This window comes from Lepus europaeus, chromosome 7 (assembly GCF_033115175.1).
Source record: "Lepus europaeus isolate LE1 chromosome 7, mLepTim1.pri, whole genome shotgun sequence".
In the NCBI taxonomy this organism is placed as follows: domain Eukaryota; kingdom Metazoa; phylum Chordata; class Mammalia; order Lagomorpha; family Leporidae; genus Lepus; species Lepus europaeus.
This window is the reverse complement of record NC_084833.1, coordinates 98,539,090-98,555,968: the sequence shown is the minus strand read 5'-3', so window position 1 is coordinate 98,555,968 and position 16,879 is coordinate 98,539,090. Positions and strand designations below refer to the sequence as shown.

At 39.9% G+C, this 16,879-nt stretch overlaps 1 protein-coding gene across 2 annotated transcripts in view; it reads right to left on the bottom strand.

Annotated features, from left to right (window-relative positions):
* Positions 1 to 16,879, bottom strand: part of ZC3H12C (zinc finger CCCH-type containing 12C) — a 74,620-nt gene that overhangs the window by 18,464 nt on the left and 39,277 nt on the right. For both annotated transcript variants that reach the window (XM_062196970.1, XM_062196971.1), the window contains exon 2: positions 15,337 to 16,091. In XM_062196970.1, the coding sequence (XP_062052954.1) occupies positions 15,337 to 16,091 (755 nt within the window). The remainder of the gene's footprint in view (positions 1 to 15,336; positions 16,092 to 16,879) is intronic.

The window sequence follows — 16,879 nt, the reverse complement described above, 5'->3', positions numbered from 1 at the left end:
CCTGGGGAAACATTTTTTGAGGTAAATTTTGAGATACTCAAATTTTTAGCAAAATTGGTAATATGAGCTTGAAGATTCCATCTGATTCACCGCTGGCTGTAATAACAGAAAAATAGAAGCCCACGATGTTGCCAGTAGATCTCTTTATTACAGATCAAAAGGCTTATTTTACTCAGTCACATTTGGAATAGGTAGACTTAGAAAAATCCTCCTTTGCAATGGCCAGAGGAAGGCTCATTTGAAGTAGACAAACTGATGTATTTTACAAAGATTCTAAGAAAAATCCTACTCAAAGTAAAAGGGTTATTGATGTTTCTGGACCACAGGAAATAAAAGAACGACCTGGTCAGTTCTTGGCCCTTTTCTGCTGTGGCTCCTTTTTGCTATTTGTACTCCTCGTCACTGCTTTTTGTTTCAACCTGGGGCTAGAGAGTGGGGCAATGGCCTTCCGCCTGCCTGGATGTCCTGACACCTACAGGATCTGGGAACCACTTTCACTCGGAACTGGACGAATTGTCATCTTTCTTAGAATATTCTAACAGAGATTCCTTCTCTAACACTCCTTTAAACTGGACAAGCAAAACACAGTTTTGGAAGCAGAAATGACGAACAGGAAGGAATGAGGAGTGTGAGAATTTGAACAGGGAGCTATCTTAGACTTAAGGTGTCAGGGTGGCTAGTGATTGCTCTGGGAACCTGAACCAACGGAGAAACAAAACCAAAGGAGTCAGGACACCAAACAGCAAAATGAGACCAAAACTACTGTGCCATACAAACCAACTTATTTTTCAATTCAATGTCTAAAAAAATTGGCCTTACCCTCTTGGAGCTCCTGTGATTCAAACGTGTTTTGTAAGAGATCCAGGACTACCAGGTAGGTCACATGGGGTAAGAGTGCTTATGTCCCTTTTCACAGTTGATGTTACTCATCTTAAGAGTTGTTTTTCGAGGCTGGTGCGTGGTGCGTGGCGTAGTGCGTTAAGCCACTGTCTGCAGTGCTGGCATCCCACATGGGCACCGTTTGATGCACCTGGGAAAGCAGCAAAGATGGCCCGAGTGCTTGGGCCCCCTGCACTCACGTAGGAGACCCCAGATGAAGCTCCTGGCTCCAGGCTTTGGCCTGGCCCAGCCCTGGCAGTTGCAGCCACGTGGGGAGCAAACCAGTGGATGGAAGAATCTCTCTCTCTCTCTCTGTTTCTTCCATCTCTATGTAACTCTGCCTTTCAAATAAATAAATAAATATCTTTAAAAAAAAAAAAAAAAGAGGAGTTGTTTTTCAGAGCTCTGGGAAGATCTGCAAAAACCTGCCGAGGTGCCATGCAGCCTGTGTTTTCGCTGACAGCCCCGTGTGTGAGGATGCGCCTCGGCTGCTGCACGGAGGGGCGAGTGTGGCCTCCGGCGGACTTTGCTTGACTAATGAAACAGACACAACAGGGACAGGCGACAAACTGTGCATGGCAGTCTGGGACACTTCCTGCAGGAGCTGACGGGGAGAAGCTGCACTGCGCTTTCATCAGGCATTTTCTAAATCAGCGAGGACGGAGGTAGACCCTCACTTCTGTCCACTTCTGTGCAATCTACTACCAGGAATTCAAGCATAAATAAGAGAAAAGGAGCTTGCACGGTAAGGGCAAATTCCTTACATAGTGGCAATAGCAACCCAACTTTGCGAGAAGATGGAGACAGATAAAGGAGACAAAAAGGAACCAGAGACTGCAGTGCTCCTACCTAGTTGGGATTGCTCCTTCCTGAGGCCAGTAGCAAATAAGGGAAGCCAAGTCAATAGGGCACTGTGTATGGAGGCAGGATCCCGGGAAAAGGAACGCTGGAAGAGTGTGAGGAAGACGCAAGGGCCGCAAGCCAACCAGGAAGCTTTACCACCTCCTCCAGGAGGCTCTTGCCCTAAGGAAACAGGGCAGGAAATAGCAGGCAAATCATGCAAACCATGAGCAAAACTGACATAATGGAGGCAGCTCCGAGCAGGGATTGGGAGAATCTCATGCTTGCTTGCTTTTCCTGCCTTTATCTTTCCGGACTTACTCTTTTCCTGTCTTTTCTTGTGAATACTGGAGTCATATATTTTGCAGTTTCTAATGACATTTCTTGTTTTACTCTGACCCAGAAAAAACAAGTTGTGGGTTTCTCTGGACAATCTTCTAACTGTTCTTTCTCCTCCAAGATTTCTGAGCAAATCCACTGTTACAGGAACATACTTCTTGTCTCTTTAACACTGCTACACTGTTAAGCAGGGACCTGCTGAATAAACTAAGGACTACCATATTTTGTACTCTTCACAGAGTAGTTTTGAAACCTTTGGGGGGCCGGCGCTGTGGCTCAGTGGGTTAAAGCCCCCGCCTGCGGCGCCCACATCCCATATGGGCACTCGTTCGAGATCCAGCTGCTTCACTTCTGATCCAACTTCTCTGCTGTGGCCTGGGAAAGCAGTGGAAGATGGCCCAAGTGCTTGGGCCCCTGCACCCACATGGGAGACCCGGAAGAGGCTCCTGGCTTTGGATCAGCTCAGCTCTGGCCATGGTGGTCATTTGGGGAGTCTACCAGCGGATGTAAGACCTCTCTCTCTCTCTGTAACTTTGTCTTTCAAATAAATAAAACACGTCTAAAAAAAAAAAAAAAAACCCTTGGGAGATAAGATATCCTGACTTGCGAGGATATGCTCATTTTTACTGACATTGAGTGTGTGTGTTGGGGATATTTTGTGTTAAGGGCAAAATTTTCAACAATAAGAATTTCTAACACCACTTGTATCCAAAACATTATATCAATGGAAACTAGAATGAACTGTTGATTTATTTATAGTTATCACAACTTCCTCAACAAATGCCTGTCTTTCACTGTAGAAATCATACCATGCTATCAGATGAAATTAACTTTCAGCTCAAGCTGTGAAAACCACTATTAACATTTGGACTGGGTTAAGTAGCACTCCATTCCTTCTATCCAGGAATGCTTTCTCACAGTTGCAGACATACACAGCTCCCTATGATCTAGAAAAGTGGAAATGTACAGGAACTAACATGACCACAAATTATTTTGACAAATGAATATATTCTTCATAACACTTTAATTAGCATAACTTTTTACTATGCTGTAAATTTACTTTGTCTCACAGATCTAATAGGTTTATCTTTTATCTCTTCATATTTACTATTTTAATATATCTTAAAAGCACATAAATTTTATTTTTCTCTTCTCAATAGAAGGGCAATTTTATAAAAAATGAAAATAGTATACTTGTGATTCTCTATATCATCATATATAACTGACAGTGAAGAAATAAGGCATATTATTTGCTTATTAATGCCATAAAACCAGCTGCCTATTATGGTTACTAGAATATAAAGGTATATCTTGTAATGCAGAGAAAAATTCAGGCATTCACCAATTTTAATGCAATATTTCTCACTCTGCGACCTAGAAAAGGGGAACCCTGGGCCATCCACTCCATCTGCCGCATCTGGGAAGCGAGATTTCACTTACTACATTTTCTTCAGTTAGTTCTGTCTCTATCAATTAGTCCAAGGCTAACCACCGGACAGGAAGGGCTAGTTTAGGACTGTTAACTGTTATCTTTCAGTGGTAGATATGAAGAATAACTAACAAGCATGAGAAACCCAAAAGGGGAATGAAGGCATTTATTAAAGGAGACTGCCTCTTTTTAATACTTTTACAGCACTGAAGAAAAAAGGAACGAAGCAGTCTCTTGCCAATTAACTTGTGAGTTCATCGACTTTGAAGTTACAATTTAGATAAAATACTTGCAAAGAACCTTGGAAATTACAGGTAATTTTTATTGTCTTCTTTAGTTTCTAAAATTAATGTAATAAGTATTATCGTTTCATAATATCTAAAATCTAATTATAAAAGCTATACCTAAGAATGTTACATTTTGGCATTTCAACCAGAGAGTTCTTTCCAGGAGTAGGCCAATATAGTGACAATAACACCGTCCTTATACTTAGACAGGAGTTTAAGTCCTTTCTATACCACTTTTCTGTGTGACCCTGGGCATGCTCTCATTTTAAACTTCAATTTCTCATAAATAGAATGGTGATAACCCCACCCAACTGAGTGAGAACTGAATGGGCTAATACACACACAAAAACCCAAAAACTACCAGAATGCCTCATAACACAAAAGCCCCCAACAAACACTAATTCCTTTACTTTCTCATGTCCCTTTAGTCCTGATGTTTCAAAAATGGGAAAAAAAACACTTGTTTTGGAATGAAAACAAAATCAATAAAATAAATCTTTTTACTTAGTAGCAAAAACTAGAAGATTAAAGTATGATCATAAAACTTCTATGACTTTTATAGGTCATAATAATAGGCCACTTTCATGGTAAGGACACAAGTTAGCCTGGTGTCAGTGAACTGCCTGGAATGAAAATATAATGGTAAAAAGTGTCTTTTTCAAACTATAAAACTGCATTTTAATCTTCAGTACCAAAATCTTTCAAGTTTAGATACAGTCAGCTTACTTAGAGAAATTCAGTATATCAGGGTGTACTGGATGTAAATCACAGAGTAACTAATATTAATAAATATTTTCTGAATACTAAATTATTAATATGAAGCCAAGGTGCTTGTCAAATATTTGGTGAACTGATTTTATTGTTTTCCTCAAGGCCTGGTTATATATAACCATGTTGAACATACAAAAATAACTTTAATTTTAAAGAACTCTTTTATAAAAGTGGCATTAAGAACTTCTTAATGAATGCATTTTTCAATAATTTATGATTGTAAAAAGAAATCATCTCACATATATCCTATGTCCCTTTAGCAGGGAGAAGTACAGTTTGCGATCACCTATATGGAAATAAAAGAATGATGTACTTTCTATCATTGTACTCCAGTTAAATCTCATATTATAGTTGAGAACCTACAAATAATTCCATGTCACTGACTCATGGGCATCTGAAATTTTTTTTGTATTGAAGGTTCACAACTTTTATTTAATTAGTTAATTAATGCACAGCTGTTTTGGTAGTCTTAAAAGCCACTATTCTTTTGGCGTTCTCATCTTTTCCAATATACCAAATAAGTTTGAAGCTAAAGTTAATTGTCAAGATATTAGACAGTAAACATACCGCCAAAAAACTAAATCCCTGCTCCTTGTTATAGATCATTTAAATTAATGCTTATTAAGTAATGTTCCAAAGAAAAATTCCATGGCAAAGCACAGAAACCCTTCTGATGTTTAGGGAATGGAGTTTCAAGTAGAAAACACAGTCACACATATACATCCAATTCAAACAGAACTCTGCTGTGCTTGTTGTAAACACTGGGCTTCCATGTAGGATCTGCAGGACTTCACTGCTTTAATGAAAATTAAAAGTCTCAAAAATCACCGAATTAGGCTAAAAAGAAGTCTAATATGAAATCATTGTTATCTTCCAGCTGGCCATGAACACAATAGCATTCCAGTCAAAAGCGGTAACTTTGAGAACTGCAAAGACATAAGAAAGACGGAAAGGACGAAGATTTCCTTTACCTTATAAAATATATAATTTGAGTGAAAATTAGAGGAAGCACATTAGCTAGTCTAGATCTGGGTAGACCAGCGGTCTGAAGATGATGAAGAAACATCTGTTACATATATATATATATATATATATATATAAAGGTCTTATTAACAATAGTAGAGAACATGGCCTCTAATCCATTTCTTCATTTTTTTTTTTTTTTGACAGGCAGAGTGGACAGTGAGAGAGAGAGAGAGACAGAGAGAAAGGTCTTCCTTTGTTGTTGGTTCACCCTCCAATGGCCGCTGCGGCCAGCGCATCTCGCTGATCCAAAGCCAGGAGCCAGATGCTTCTCCTGGTCTCCCATGTGGGTGCAGGGCCCAAGGGCTTGGGCCATCCTCCACTGCACTCTCGGGCCACAGCAGAGAGCTGGCCTGGAAGAGGGGCAACCGGGATAGAATCCGGTGCCCCGACCGGGACTAGAACCTGGTGTGCCGGTGCCGCAGGTGGAAGATTAGCCTATTGAGCCGTGGCGCCGGCCCCATTTCTTCATTTTTAAGTTTTATTTATTTATTTACTTGAAAGTTAAAGTGAAAGACAGAAAGGGAGACATAGACAGAAAGAGAGATTGATCTTCTATCCATGGTTCACTCCCCAAATGCCTGCAACAGCTGGGGCTGGGACAGGCTGAAGCCAGGAGACAGGAATTCCATCCAGGTCTCCCACATCATGGGTAGCAGGAATCCAAGTACTTGGGCCATCATCTGATGCCTTCCCAGGCACATCAGCAGGAAGCCAGACTGAAGCAGAGGGAGGACTGGATCCTCGGCACTCTGATATGGGAATGTGGGCATCCTCAGCAATGGCTTAACCTGCTGTATCACGATGCCTGCCCCTACATTTCTTAACATATGAGGTGAAGGTATGTGGTTAACTTTATTTACATGCAACAGGATAACTAAGGCTGCTGTTTTCTAGGTAAAGCTTCAACACACACATTTGAGATAAGAGGAAAATTTATAGCTCCTAGTTTTGATCTGGCCCAGTCACAGTCATTGTGAACATTTGAGGAGTAATCCAGTAATGAGATTGCCCTCTGTCTCTCAAATAAACAAATAAGTAATTTAAGAATTAAATACATGGTATTGATGACAACTAGAATTATGTACTTAGAGTTATAGAGAGATGCAATGGGACATAAATAATATTTTTTTGTGTCAGACCCCAGATTGATAGAACTAAACAAAAATTAGTTCTGAGCCACTGATTTTTTTTTCAAGTTAATTATTAACTAGCTAATGTGGCAGACAGAGAGCTCCTAACTGTTGGATTACATCCAAACTCATGCAATAGTCCCTGGCTGGTGCAGAAGCCTAGAGCTAAGAACTCAATCCATGTCTCCACGTGGGTGACATGGACCCAATCACTTGAGAGCAATCACCACTGCTTCCCAAGGCCTCGGCAGGAAGCTGGAGTCAAACACAGAGCAGGGTACCCAGGCGTTCTGAAAAGAGATGCAGGCATCCCAGAACCTCTAGGCCAAACACCTGCTCAGGATTCTTTTCCTAGTCTCTAAGGATTTGCATTGAAAACTAACTGGTAACACCTATGACACACAGAGGGAAATTAAGTTGTCTTGAACTGTTGCTTCTAGTAAACATTTCATAAAAGGTTGTACAATAGAAATATGATGTGAATGTCATATGTAATTTTAAATTATCAACTGTAGCACATTAGAATAAGTAAAAACAGTTGAAATTAATTTTAGTCTTTCATTTAATTCTATATATAAGAAATTACTTTAACATGGAATAACATTGAAATAGTTAACATATTTTTCAACCACATCTTTGAAATCTGGTATGTATTTTAGATTTAAGGAATATCTCTTTGGACTACATATATTTCATGAATTCAGTAACCACATGTACCTAGTGGTTACCATATTGGAACATGCTGATTTACTGCACAAACTTTGATATAATTTTATTAAGAGAGACAACAACAAATTTTAATAAACTGGCAATTTTTAGTCTCTCCTGCAGTCTAAATCAAACATCTGTACTAGATGTCCAGGATGTCAGTGCCGTACTTACATGACAATCAGGCAACAAGGGCTGCAAACTGACCAAACAACGAAAGGCAAACTGCAGAGTTGAGGCAAGATGGCCTTCCATTTTCTAATTTATATTGAAGACGTCTCAAGTTCCTGCAACTTCACATAGCAGATTTGATACAGGAAAGGCACTGGAGTTTTTTAGGAGTCCAATGAGCTATCCATTGTGCAACAGAGCCACCTAGGTGTCATAGTCTTTTAACATTAATCAGAAACTTACTTCATTGCACAGATCGCAGTGTTTATAGATGGGCTTAGCTCACCATTCTTGATACAAAGGAAAGTCATCAAAAATTAGGCATTTTCTTTGTTCATATTCTGAGGTTAAAATATATATCTTGTTTCTGTTTAAAGTTTAAGAAAATTATTTCAATGATTCACCTAGACTGGTTTCCTACATTCTGTTTGACATTCACATTTGTTAACACCAGCTGCCTTCCAACTTGAGTGGTTTTTCGGGGGCAGGGTATACACTGTCAAGCAAACAGTTGGTTTATTTCTCTGTTCCGTGCCATTTGACTGGTATACAGAAGCAATGTTATCTTAGTGCATCTTTTTCCAGAGTGGTCCACAAGTGACACTTGCATATATTTTCAAATTTAAGTAGATTTTCTTGTCTTCAATCTTAAATCCATTCTATTTTTTTTTTAAAATATTTATTTATTTGAAAGTCAAGAGGTTCAGAAAGAGAGGGGGAGAGGGAGAGAGGGAGAGAGGGAGAGGGAGAGAGAGAGATCTTCCATCACTGGTTCACTCTCAGATGACTGCAACGCCCAGAGCTTCATCCGGGTCCTCTCACTGGGTGGCAGGGGCCCTAAGCATTTGGGCCATCTTCAGCCGCTTTTCTCAGGTCATTAGCAGGGGGCTGGATTGGAAGTGGAGCAGCCAGGACATGAACTGGTGCCCATGTGGCATGCTGGAGTTGCAGGCAGTGGGTATGCCTGCTAAGCCACAATGCTGGCCCCAATTCTCTATAAATTCTCCTAGAGAGGAATGATCTTTCTAAAGGAAAATTTTACTGTGCCATTTGCCCCTCAGTTAAATTCTTCTAGTGTTTAATAGAGAGGTAACACAAGCATGGATCCTATAAGCCAGGTTCACCATTTTTAGTAAACAAACACATTGATCTTAATACTCTGCACAGACATGTTCCAATAACGCCAACTCACCAGTCAGGGCATTTACTTTAATCCCAGAAACTGGCAAGATTGAAGACCTTCAAGGACGGATGGGGGAAACATTTCAATAGTTTGTTCATATCAAAGAGACCTGGGTGTCTGGTTGTATTCCCACACTAAACAGGAGGACCTGTGCTACAACATGGTGTGGAGGTAGTGAGGGGCACCTGGTTTGCTTTTGCTTCTTATTCCCCACTCTTACTTTATATAAATTTTGGGTGAAGGTGAAGTAGAATGCAAAAATTTAGTTAATATTAGTGAAGTCAAGTCATGGAAAATAATGAAGAAATCAAACACTTTTAAGGATCAAATTGCTCTGACATCAACTTCTCATACTCTCACCCCTGATGGTTCACAAGATTGTGCTTAACGACATGACAAATCACATGAACCTCAAGCCACAGGGACATTAAAAGCAGGGGGTGCATTAGAGGAAACGCAGGAATTCATTCTAATGGATACCCATGGACAGACACTAGTTCTATGTCCCACTGGTGAGCTCACCCAAGTTTAATACAATCACAGATTTAGAAGAATTGTGAAGCTAATGAGAGGAAAGAGAAATCAGTCTCACAGGAATTTCATTTCAGAAATATAACAATATTAATCTTGCTTTGTTTCCATGTCTATATCTGGAGTACAAATTTCATGGCATACCTACATTATTAAATATCTTCCCTATTAAGGAAGTGAGACCTATTGCTGATCGATCAATGTGCTGAACTACTGAGGTTTTTTGTTTTTGTTTTTTTCTTTTGGAATTAAAATTAGTTTCACTCTTCTGTCAGGAATTCTTTGTCCAACTCCATCAAACATAAATTCTATTCTGCTTCATAAATCAGAAACTAAGCATTCTAAAATCTTATATGCAAGTTTAGTGTTTTCTCTAAACATATTTTCCTCTCTTTTTTATTTTTACACACTGATATCCTCGTTGATCCTATAATCAGCAGTGAAATAGCTGTCATAAAGAATGCTAGATTAAGTTCCAGGTATGTTTTTGTGAATTTTTGGTGAACCGCTCATTCAACAAACTTACTCAGAGCTTTTATCATGGTGACACATTTTTCAAAGGACATTTATAAGCTAAAAGAAAAAGTATGCTTCCCCTCAAGGCAACATGGGAGCTTGTGCTATATATTCTGGGGGCAATTTTGGATTCTGCCCAGCTTGAAGAGCCTGTGTCTTCTGTGACATGCTAGAAATCATCACTGCAAACACTAGTGCTATAAACTTGAAGTAGAAATTAAAATTAACCCATCGGTCATAAGAACACAATAGACTGTTAAACTGCTATGTTTGTTAAATATTGAATAAAAAAATTGAGATAATTAAGTTTAAACACTGAATAAAAAATTGATAACTAAGTTTTCGTTGTATTTTTTTCCTGTACTCTGGATTGAGATGAGTTAGCTCTTGAAGACACTGGCTCCTTAATGTAATAATAACTATAATTTACTGAATGCCTACAATACACTAAACGCTTGGCACTAATCCTAACAGGAAGCCTGCAAATTAAGAATTTCCGGCCGGCGCCACGGCTCACTAGCCTAATCCTCCGCCTGTGGCACCGGACCCCGGGGTTCTACTCCCGGTTGGGTCTCTGGATTCTGTCCCAGTTGCTCTTCTTCCAGTCTAGCTTTTTGCTGTGGCCCGGGAGTGCAGTGGAGGATGGCCCAAGTCCTTGGGCCCTGCATCCGCATGGGAGACCAGGAGGAAGCACCTGGCTCCTGGCTTCGGATCAGCGCGGTGTGCCGGCCGTAGCGGCCATTTTGGGGGTGAACAAACGGAAGGAAGATCTTTCTCTCTCTCACTGTCTAACTACCTGCCCCCCCTCCCCCCCCCAAAAAAAAAAAAAAGAATTTCCACTTCTACAATTTTGAAAACAGAGGCTGGAGGGTTTAGACACATTGCTCAGAATCACAAAGGTAGTACACAGAGAATGAAATATCCTTTCTAAAAAGTCTGCTTAGTGATTTTAACAAAAATGCTGTTGCTCTCCTGCTTCTTAAGTTTACATTTAAAGGACTCATTTTTATCAGTTCTACTGTTAATATTTAAATGAAAGTAAAATATAAATTCACCTTATATAGGGAATAGTTCTGTCTGGGAGATAAGAAAGGAAATACAACAGTACTTTATTCTTAACCATTCTCACACCTACTTCTTATATATAGTCTATTACATGTATGATTTATTATATGTAATAGATTTGCCTCATTTATCGTAAGCAGAAAGTTAACTTGAAAAGTAAGAAGCGATGACACTTCTGCAACATGGAATGAGTGAATTTCTTCTGTATTTTTTGATCTTAAGATTTTTGGAGCTGAAGTAGATATGCATTTTTAAGTGACTTTGCTACTTTAAACAGCCTTATAAATGGCAGAATGGAAAAGTTCACTATAAATTTTCATGAGCTCTGGCACTTTCAAAAAATTATGGACGTGGTACAACATTTTATTTTGACTGACAGTATAATGTTGCTATAATAAAAATTCCTGTCAACTTGTTCTCTCCTGAAATGCCTGAAGCCCAGCAGTTTAAGTGTCAGATTAAAATATGTGATGGAGAGAAGACACCACCAATCTGCATGTCCCCTCTTTATAGCAAGGGAAACAGGATGGTGCCAGCATCACATGGGATTTAAGAAGTTTGTTTTCATAATTATAAGAATGGGTTGTTTGATGCTTTAACGATGCCCTCTATTTTTGTTACAGTTTTCCTGTGGATAATTCCTCCCCATGTCAGATGAGTGAAGTTCAGAGATTTATGTAAATTCTCAGTTATCCAAATATTTCCACTAGGAACTAGGTTTCAGCCATATGAGTTAGTATGAGGCTGACCTACTTTGACATCACTTATCTAAATGATATTCAGCTTAAAAATTCATCTCTATAGGCTCCAAGTTTTAAGTTTCAAGCTGTTTTTTCTTCTAAAAGATCTGTTTCTGCCCATGCATTTTCTTCCAGTGCCAAATGTGTGTTTGCACCTTTCTTGTCTCCTATTGGATAATTCTGCTTCAAAAATGAAAGTCCTCCCACAGTACTGCTCTCTTACTGCCCTGTGCAGCTAGCTGCCTTCTCCCCTCCCCTCAGCTTATATAGTTTCATCCTTAAAAACAAAACTAAAAAAAAAAAAATCATTTCCCAACTTTTTCCTCATGTCCTCTCCTTCCTCTGTCAACTTCCTCGAACAACAGTCCAGATCTATTCCCTCATTTCTTTACTTCCTGCCAACGGGCTTCTATCTTTAAGACCATATGGCATTCTTGAAGACAATGACTTCCTGGCTGTCATGTCTTCTGATTTTTTTTTTTTTTTTTTTTTGGTACAACCTATAGGATATCTCACCTTAAAACCTTCCTCTTTCACCTGGATGACATTCATATGTCCCTTGGTTTCTCTAGCACTGTGCTTTTTCCTAACACTAGTGTTTGCTGTGCTACCATTCCCAAGGGTCATCACTTTCTTCTAACTCCTGACCCACAGGGATCAATACTTTTGATTCTCAACACTGGCTATACATTAGACATAACTGTGGTAGTTTTTAAATAATACAGTTATTTGGACTCTTCCATGTCCCCACTGAGTCCAAGAGCATAAAGCTGGAATATATGTGTGTGTGTATATATATTGAAGAACTCCTATGGTAATTCTGGCACAGAGCCATGGTTGCAGGTGTTCATTAAGGATCTATGACCTTTCCTCACCTCTCTGTCCTTTGGCAATTTTGTGGCTTCTGGCCTTACATATTATTATGAAGGTAATCATTCTGTAGTTCTGAATTATTGCAAGAAAAAAGTCTGTGGCCATATTTGGGCAAGATCAAATATTCAGATCCTATAAGTTTCATTTACTTATAATTGAAACTTAGGTAGTTCTGCCTCCACTTGAAAAAGTTTTCTGCAGGAACACAAGCTGGTCCTCCTCACACTTCATGTGGAAGAACTTGTTCTCACCTACAGGAGACAGTAGTCCTCAAGTCTCTGCACATACCACTATTAGAAGTATTGTTTTAAAAACAAAAGAATGCCTGGGCTGCAACTTGAACTTGATTTGGTAGGTCTGCATGAGCTCTACAACTACCTTGTCCATTACAGTAAACAATAGTCACATATGGCTATGGAGCACTCAAAATATGGTTATTCCAAGGTGAGACGTGCTGTAAGTATAAGATACACACCAGATTCCCAAGACTTAATACCAAAAGAATAATTCAAATTATCCCATTAATAACTTTTTTTATTGATTACATGTTGGAATATATTTGATATGTTGGCTTAAATAGAATATATTAGTCACATTAACTCAACCTGTTTGTTTGCTTTTTAATGTAGGTATGACACTGTGGTTTGCATTGTACAAGGGTATTTCAATTCGTGGGACATGGAATTAAAAGATGAGTTTAGGGATGGACATCTGACCTAGCAGTTAAGATGCTGGTTACAATGCTTATGTCCCATGTGAGAGTACCTGGGTCTGATATTCCCTCTGGTGCCTGAACCCAGCTTCCTGCTAATACAGATTCTGGGAGGCACTAGTGCTGGCTCCAGTAAGTGGGTTACTGCCACCCATGTGGGAATCCTGGATTGAGTTCCTCTTGCCCAGGACCATTGCAAGTATTTGGGGAGTGAACCAGAGGATGGGAGCTCCCTCTATCTCTCTTCTGGACTCAATTAACTTGAAAAAAATAAAAACACATTAAAAAAAAATAAAAATTTATTTTTGTGTGAAAAATCTTGAAATCCATACACACAAAGCAGGGGTAGGGAAACTTTTTTCTGCAAAGGGTTCTTTGGATATTTATATCATCATTTGCAGGCCATACAAAATGATCAACTTAAAAAAATTAACCTGCTATAGATTTATTGAACGTGAAGCCCTTCCTACAGTTGAGGGGGTTAGACCAAGTGATTTTGTGCACTTTATAGAGCCTGTGGGCTGGATGTTTCCAACCATTTAATAAAGGGTTTGCAGAAAATTCACGAAGGGGCTGGCGCTGTGGCATAGTAGGTTGTTAAGCCTCTGCTTGCAGTGCCAGCATCCCATATGGGTGCTGGTTTTGAGTCCCAGATGCTCCACTTCTGATCCAGCTCCCTGCTAAAGCAGCAGAAGATGGCCTAAGTGCCTGGGTCCCTGCACCCACCTGGGAGACCTGGGGGAAGCTCCTGGCTTCTGGCTTTGGCCTGGCCCAGCCCCAGCCATTGTAGCCATTTGGGGAGTGAACTAGCAGATGGAAGATATTTCTCTCCTCCCTATCTCTGTCTTTCAAGTAAAAAAAAAAAAAAAAACTTAAAAAAAGGGAAAGTTCATGAAAATATATAGTGTGAAAAAACTATGCATAGTTAAGAATTTTTTGGCACCAAAATAAGCTCATGTCTTATTTCCATTTTCCATGAAATTTTTGAAGCACTCACATGTCTCCACTGAATAGCGCTGCTAAATCTGCATTTTTTTTTTAAACTATTTGAGGAGCGAGAGGGAGAAAAAGAGTGTGTGTGTTTGAGTGAGCAAGCCCAGCTACTGTTTCCTTCCCCAAATGCCCACACCGCCTCTGGCTGGGTCAGGGCTGGAAACTCAACTGAGGTGTCTCCTGTCCTTGAGCCCTCCTCCTCAGACATCTCTTCTCCTTCCTTCCCGGCATTAACTCTAACTACTGCTGGGTCTTCTACACAGCTACACTTAACTGTGGTCAGGGCTTTCAAGATGCATATTAGCAAGAAGCTGGAATTGGAAGTGGAGCCGGGATCTGAACCCTGGTACACTGCTATGAGGTACGGGCATCACGGGCAGCACTTTAACCACTGGATCAAATGCCTATCTCAAAAATCTGCATTTTTGAACAAGGGTGATTCTGCATTAGGCATCTTCAGACCATCTTTTGAGAAACAATACACCAAACTCCAAGCTCTCCAGAACAAATGCTTTTATATATCCTTTTTTCCTCCATAGTACTCTGAATACTGTTAATTACATACTGATTGAATTTACATGCACTTTACATTCTGAACCATCAAATGTATCCCAAAATTTCATTAGAAGTTTTGTTTTTGTAACCCTTCCCCCACCAGCACATTCCTAAATAATTCTTTTTGTATTTCTCCAATGGAACAAAAAACTTCAAACTACATCTCTGATTTGCTCCCAAGTCAATAAAATAGTTTATTTTCTGAAAGAATTAGGACTTTTTCCCCACTATGGTTATTTAACTTGATGTAAAAATAGGCTATTTTGACTAGATTCCAAAACTGATGAGTGTCATCATACTCAGGTTTTCCATTTAAAACTAGTGATTAACACTACAGCAAGAACATACACTGAAGTTTACGTTAGTAACTGGGCTGGAGGAAGGACAAGAGACATAAGTGAGAAAGGGGTCTATTCGGGGCAGATAACATGAGGCTGGCTGAGCGCGCTGGAAGAAGGGACATAAAACTGATGTTTTCTAAAGCTCATGTTAGGACACAAAATGTTGACTGCAATGACTGGGAGAAATAACTCAGAAACAACTCTGAGAGACTGTTTAGTTATCATTCTAGGAGTTTTCTTCACTTACCTCATTGCCACGTTGCTGCCATCAATAACGATTGGTCTCAGATTTTCCCCATCATCTGCTACAACCTCTTGCACCGGAGATTCAGACCTTTGAGACTCCAGGGAAGTCGTTTCTCTCGTTGTACTGGTAACTGTGCTAACTGTTTGATCTGTCTCGCTTTTATTTCCAAGCTTGACCAGTTCTCCCAAAATGTCATTGATTAAAGCATCGGTACCAAGTTTGTTTAGCACAAGCTGAACCTGTTCTTCAGAATAACCTAACTTAAGTGCAAACTCCAGCTTTGTTTGGTATTCTCGAACCACATCGGGGGGTTTCTTCACTTCCTTGGATGTAGTCTGGGACTCTTCAGGTTTAAACTCTTGCAAAATTTCATTGTGTTTGAGTATGTGAGGCTCTAAACAGGGAGACCTACACAGTTGTCGGTGAGTCTTGGTTAATAAGCATGGCTCTACTGAAATGCTTCCCAATTGTTCCGACTCATGATCAGAATTTGTGCTTTCCTCGGAGTCACCAGAGCTCACATTCTCCTCAGACACCTCTTTTTCCTCCTTCTCGGCACTAACTGTATCCATTGCTGGTTTTTCTAGCATTGGCCAGGGCACAGCTGCACTTAACTGTGGGTCTGTGCTCTCCACATAAAGGTGGCCAAGGTCATTCCCCAGGTGATCCTTCAAGCCCATGAAGCTGTTCCGTGGTGTACTTGACTCCACTTTGCTGTGTTTTCTGTATTCCTGAATGCAAAGCACCCCGTACTCCTAAAGAAAAATGTAAAGTATTTAGAATTACATACTTACTGTTGTATCTCTATTTCAATAAAGAAGACAAAAAAGAATTGCCAGACCACTGAATGCCCACTTTGTATTGTGTCTACATATTTTCATACCTCATAACACTTAAAAAAATTATTTATTTGAAGTGCAGAGAAACACAGAGAGGGGAGAGAAAAAGGAGAGAGAGGTAGAGGGAGGGAGAAGAAGGATGGGGGAAGAGAGAAAGAAAGATCTTCCATCTGTTGGTTCACTCCTCAAATGGCCTCAACAGCCAGGGCTGTGCCAGGCTGAAGACAGAAGCCAGGAGCTTCTTACTGGTCTCCCACGTGGGTGCAGGGGCCCAAGCACTTTGGCCATCTTCTGCTGCTTTCCCAGGCACATTAGCAGGGATCAGGATCATAAGTGGAGCAGATGGGATTTGAACTGGCACTTTATGGGATGCTGGCACTGCAGTCCGAGGCTCAACCTTCTACGCCACAGCATCAACCCCCAAAGGTCATAACATTTTTATTTTCTTTCCCCCAAAAACCTTTTATTTAAGGAATACAAACTTCATGCATTTCATAAGTACAAACTTTAGGAATATAGTGATTCTTCCCACTGTATCAGCCCTCCCACCTACACTCCCACCTGTCTTCCTCTTCCCTCTCATATTCCCATTCTTATTTTTTACTAAGATCTATTTTCAATTAACTTTATATACAAATGATTAACTCTATACTAAGAGTTCAACAAATAGTATATTAAAAAAAAAACAAAAAACTGTTCCTCAA